This window comes from Bidens hawaiensis, unplaced genomic scaffold (assembly GCF_021521415.1).
Source record: "Bidens hawaiensis isolate Kalapana, Puna unplaced genomic scaffold, B.hawaiensis_p1.1 tig00000055_1, whole genome shotgun sequence".
Taxonomy (NCBI): Eukaryota; Viridiplantae; Streptophyta; class Magnoliopsida; order Asterales; family Asteraceae; genus Bidens; species Bidens hawaiensis.
The window spans coordinates 2242178-2248177 of record NW_027491016.1 but is presented as its reverse complement, the minus strand read 5'-3'; the positions used below and the strand labels follow the sequence as shown (position 1 = coordinate 2248177).

At 33.4% G+C, this 6000-nt stretch overlaps 1 protein-coding gene across 1 annotated transcript; it reads right to left on the bottom strand.

Annotated features, from left to right (window-relative positions):
* Positions 1-3079, bottom strand: LOC143635403 (calcium-dependent protein kinase 1-like). The gene is made up of 7 exons (XM_077103274.1): positions 2209-3079; positions 1646-1789; positions 1390-1542; positions 933-1048; positions 694-861; positions 363-584; positions 1-140 (listed from the first exon to the last, which is right to left on the bottom strand). Exons 1-7 carry the CDS (start codon positions 2966-2968, stop codon positions 21-23), a joined length of 1683 nt encoding a protein of 560 aa, XP_076959389.1. The 5' UTR covers positions 2969-3079; the 3' UTR covers positions 1-20.
* Positions 3080-6000: the final 2921 nt, after the last annotated feature.

Genomic DNA, 6000 nt, shown 5'->3' with positions numbered 1-6000 from the left:
AAAAAAAAAGGTTTTTATGTTCACTGTTTTAATGGTCCTCGTAACCTAAGGCTGAAGGTAGACTCGAGGCTCTTCTTAGCACCGGCATTGGCAGGCCCTTGCATCATGGCCACAAACTCGTTGTAGTCTATGCGTCCATCCTATTATACCATGTAAATAAATCGTGAGCAAGTACTCCCTTAAGAGAAAATCATGAAAAGACGCATAGTAAATGATAATAAGATTTTAAGAGAAAATCATGAAAATAGCCAAATATTATTTGTGCGCCAAAATGATAATCGAAAATTAAAAAGTTAATGACTATTTTATTAAAATACGTGGTTAACGAGGCTATTTTCGGATTCTCCGAATAAGAAACTTACATTATCTTGGTCAATGTCTTGAATCAACTCTTCAAAGGGAACATCTATACCAAACTCCTCACAAGCCTGTTGAAGTTCATCGGCAGTAATATAACCACTTCCGTCCTTATCAAAGTAAGAAAAAGCCACAAACAAATGATTTTCTTTTTCTATTTTATTCATATGCAACGTTGCAGCCACGAATTCTCCATAATCAATCGTTCCACTATCATCGATATCTGCCTGAGTCAACATTTAAGCAAGTTTGACCATGAGAGTCAATATTTTTCCAATTAATATTTGCAAAAATAACACATTTTATAACTAATGAGTAACTGGTTTTAGGTCTTACTGCTTGCATTAGATCATATATTTCCGACTCCTTAAGGTTAGCACCAACTCTTTTTAATCCCTCCTTAAGTTCATCAAAAGTAATGTGACCGCTGTTGTCGGTATCTATCATCTGAAACATTTGCTTCAGCCCGGCTATTTCTTCTTCTGATAGGCTCTCTGCTATGACCTGCATCGAGTTTGAGCATTTAATAAACACTATATAGCAAAGGCGTGTGTTGACTTTTGAAGTCAACTTACTCTAACTGCCATTTTCTTGAGCTTATTCATGGCTAAAAATTGTTTCATTCGACTCAAAACTGCAGAGTCAAGAGGCTTGTCTGGAGCCACACCGTCAACCTGAACCCAAGGATGGCCTGAAAAAAAATTTAAGCTTAAAACAATAACTTCTCTAACGAGGGTGCGTATAACTGTATAAGTAATATATTAAATTCAGTTACAGAAACTATTATTTAAATAATAATGATAACCCAAATTAATTATGTTTTTGTATCCCCGAAACCGACAATGAAACAGGAGACCCGATAATCCAACTACTCAACAACTATATGTTGACCCATTCAGCGAGTCAAAAGTTGACTAATTTGAACGATACATTGTGAGCCTAGTTTATGTAACAACTAAAAATTATTTGCAAATTGATGCATAATTACTAAAAATGTAAAAGTATTCATAACTAATGATTCGTAGGACTCACATAAAATTTCATGTGCAGTTAAACGCCTTTTCGGGTCTCGATCGAGCATTTTTCTTACTAGATCTTTTGCATCATCAGAAATGCTTGGCCACGGGTCAGATGAAAAATCAAGATCACCATGCAAGACTTGTTCAAATATTCCTTGTTCAGTTTCTATAATCAACAAGACAAATTTTTTAATAATCAACTATAACTTTATACTCCCACTATTATATAAAATTGCAAATTATATAACTTCACATAGTTAACTCCTCACCGGCCCAAAACGGAGGAACACCAAATAGTAAAATGTAAACAATCACCCCGGCACTCCAAATGTCCACTTCGGGACCATAATTCTTTTTCAAGACTTCCGGTGCAACATAAAATGGACTTCCAACCACATCATGAAATGATTCACCTGCGAAAAAAAAAAAAAACTTTGATCTTAAATAAAAATGTAATACAAACTAGAGTAAACTACACTTTTAGTATCTGTGGTTTGTCAAAAGTAACATTTTTAGTCCGATAGTTTATGTTCGGCCTTTTTAGTCCTTTAGTCATGTCAATCAACTCCACGTTTTTAACTCTTAAGTGATATTGTTACAAATAAGGGCATTTTAGTCTTTTTACCAATTAAAGCTACTTTTAGTTTGTCTTACAATTTCACAAACAGTTCTTATATATGAAAAGACTAAAATGCCCTTCTATTTAACAGAGTTAAAAACATGGAGTTATAGAAAAGAAAATGAAACTAATGGACAAAAAAAGCCAAAGCTAAACTATTGAACTAAAAGGGTTATTTTTAAAAACTGCGCTTAATTGTGTTATAAAGTATACCTGGTTTAAAGAAAACCGACAATCCAAAATCAATAGTTTTAAGAACCGCATCCTCTCTCTTATTCATAAACAAAAAATTCTCAGGCTTTAAATCCCGATGCATAACACCCATGGAATGACAAGCCTCCACGACCCCCATAATAGTTCTCGTAAGTTCAGCCGCTTTTCGTTCCGTATAATGTCCACGCGCAAGAATCCTATCAAAAAGCTCTCCACCCGCACACAGCTCCATAACAAGATGAACCGCTACATTATCTTCATACGCCCCTTTAATTGAAATAACATTCGGATGCTCGGCTAAGTGATGCATTATTTGAACTTCCCGCCTCACATCTTCCACGTCATCATCGGTTAATAACTTCCTTTTCTCAATCGTTTTACAAGCGTATAGTTCACCCGTACTTTTGTCTATACAAAGAAACGTTGTACCAAATTGCCCTTGGCCTAATTTTTTCCCCAATGTAAACAAATGTTTCAAATTTCCGGTCTTTCTTTGCAGGACCGACGCAGTTAGGAGCCCCGCACTCGTGACCCGTTTCATTTTTTTGGGTTTTACTAATTCTTGATCTTGGTTTTGTTTCTTTTCGGGTTTTGGGATCTTAATTTGCTCTGGTGGTTTGTGTGGTTGTTGCTCTTTAGCTTCTTCTCCATTAGGGGTTGGTGGAGGTTCGTCTGGTGATCGGGTCGTCCAAATCGCAGCTGAAACCGATTGAAAAAACCCGTTTTTTGAAAAGTTCGGTCCAGCACAAACATTCCCCATCTAGACCAGACCCGATTTCACTGCACTTGTTCGATGAAACAAAGATCAATTGATCATCAAAAACAACACAAATTAAATAGGGTACAACCTAACCGAGCCGCTCGCGAGCTACTTGAATCAGATCGATAAAAAAACTCAAAACAAGCCGAGCCAAGCTCGAACCTCAAATAAAGCTCGTTTAGCTATCGAACCCGAACTCGAGCCTTGTGTATTCTTAAGTTTTTACTCTTTTAGAAGCCGAGCTTTAGCTCGTTTAAGGTATTGCACACGACTACACGAGCTCAAGCTGAGCTTAGGCTCATTCAAGGTTTTCCTTAAAATTTATAATTTATAAAAATAATTAAAAATGTCTATAAATTAATTAATTAATTAATAATAAACCAACCGAGCCTAGGCCTAGCTCGAGCCTTAGAAAAAAAAAAGCTACAAACGAGCCAAACTCGAGCGTAAAACTAAATAAGTGAAGCCCATTACGGTTATGAACAGATGATTAGAATTAGCTAGCAGGAATCAAGAAACTAAAGCAAATAGCATCGATCAATTGAGCAATTGGGTGTTTGTTAATATACCCAAATAATAAAAACCCAAATCTGTTCAGATCAATTCAAAGTCATACGAGCAAATCAAGAATACTAACCAGGTATTTATTTAGCTTCTTCTTTTTATTATTATTTTTAATTGGAGTTGAAGGAAGTGGAAGAAAGAAAGAAAGACCCAAATGTTGAATTTTGATTCACGCGGAGACTGACGGAATAATATCAAAATGAATGTTGAATCTTCTTCTTCACGGATTTGTCTGCGATCCCAGAAATTACGTCGGATTGGATTGGATTGGATTGGATTGGATTGGATTGGATTGATTTGATTATTATTATTATTATTGGCTGAATTTTGTAGCTAACGGGTCAATTTAGATCTTTCCTTCTATAACTTAACTTTAATTTCATACTTTATTTACTTGCTAAAACGTGATTATTGGTTTGCATTTAAATAAATTGTTATAAAACACAAAAATGATTAATCAATAGACACGGACATTTTAATGAACTAATTAATTGAGAAAATGAGCATATTCGTTTTTATTTATGTTTTTTTGTTTATATATATAATAAAGTATGAAATTAAAGTTAAGTTATTGAAGGAAATATCTAAATTGACCTGTTACTTACAAAATAAATGAAACCCATTACATTATTTTGTTCTTTATGCGTATCGTACAAGTTCATGGAGTCTCATGTTTAATATAGTTACTCCTTTGGGATGCAAAAGGTTTGTATGCTTTGGTCAACATAATAATTACACAATTCATTCATTTAATTCACAAAGCATGTATCTATTAAATTCAATGCGTAATTGGTTGCGCTGTGACTTTCCAAGTATCTCAAGCAACACTTATTGCAATTAAGGCGACCTTCCAATTCATTTTTAGGTTTCAATTCAATTACAAAGAATATGCATCAATTGAATTGGACAATTATAATACCTAATCAATTGAAACGGATTGGCATTTGCTCCATTGATTCTCTAGTTTTTCTTTCATCTTCTCCTACGCTCATTATAAATATATATTCTCCTTTCCATTCTCTTCATTTTTTTTTCAATTTTCACAGGTATATGTTAAAGAATATGGTTTGTTTGACTACAAGTTATTCCCTTCTGTTCAATTATGGAATAAAACTGTTTAATCTTCACAGGTATATATTCATATGTTGAATATGGCTTGTTTGGGTTCTCTTCAATTATTTATTAATAAATGTTTCACAAACCACGATGCATACAATATATATATATATATATGCAAACGCTAATATTTTAGTGCGCACCACCTTCCGCCCAACAACACAAAAAACAACATTCATCAAACCATATGTACAAGTGGCAGCACGCTGACACTGATAACCTATTACACACCACATAAAACACTACAAACTAATACGAGAAGATGACTTACACAAACCCGCAACATTTAAATGAACGTAAAGAAGACTTTATATTCTTGTTCATTTGAACAATTCCATAATCAATTACCCACGACTTGGTTTTAAATATTTGATTTGGATAGTTCGGGTGACAGGTAGATGTTTGATGTGTTGTATTGTTGACACAAATAAATTTAAATAAATATAAAATGAGCACACCTAAAAGAATGTTTGCGAACACAACACAAATGAATAAACGAGATTTGTGTTCATGTTTCTTCGGTTAGTTAAATGAACATTTTTTTTCATGTTCGTCTGTTTATTAAATAAACGAAAATAAATAAACTTTTTGTCGAATGGTTCATAAACGGTACGCTAAATGTTTTATTTGTTTACAAGCATAGATTGCTTAAATTACTATTTAAGATTTACTAATGTAGTTACTATCCGTGTTAATGAGGTTAACATTAAAGACTTATTACATTGATGTTAACACTGAATAAGACTTATAAATTATAATCACAAACACCATCCTATGTGTCTGTAAAATTTGAATCAACTCTTTGAAGGGAGCATCTATGCCATACTCCTCGCAAGCATGTTGAAATTCGTCAGCGGTAACTAGTAGAGTGGTCGTATAATGGCTTTCATTTTTATAAGTTATTTGCATTCAACGTTCTAGTCATGAATTCTCCATAATCAGTTGTTCTGTTACTGTCCTCATACGCCTGAGTCAACATATAAGCAAGGGAGACTATGAAATTTAATAATTAGTCCAATTTATATATGCAATAATGTTTGGGAAAACCATAAAATTGGAGAAGATTGACAAAACAAATTTACCAAAACAAATATCGAATGAAGTTTCTCAAAAACAATGACTATTTCCACCAATAAAGTTCAAAAAATTAATGATGGTACAAAACTTTCGCTTAATTAGCCACATCAAGCGTAATTTTTACCCAATATAGATGTGTGTCTTCATATAACATTTCCACCTCAGCGCGTATATTATGTCCATTAGATGTCATGTATAGATTATTTTTTTATTCAAAAATATAATGGTTATCATTAATAATAATTCAGTAAATATTAATTTTTGTCATTTTGATG

What these genes read in the sequence shown, in the direction of transcription:
- LOC143635403 (XM_077103274.1), bottom strand. Translation starts at nt 2,968, where the DNA reads ATGGGGAATGTTTGTGCTGGACCGAACTTTTCAAAAAACGGGTTTTTT. An exon ending in TGTTCCTCCGTTTTGGGCCG is followed by an intron (nt 1,543 to 1,645) that starts GTGAGGAGTTAA and finishes TGTTGATTATAG; the next exon opens with AAACTGAACAAGGAATATTT. An exon ending in TCAAGAAAATGGCAGTTAGA is followed by an intron (nt 862 to 932) that starts GTAAGTTGACTT and finishes AACTCGATGCAG; the next exon opens with GTCATAGCAGAGAGCCTATC.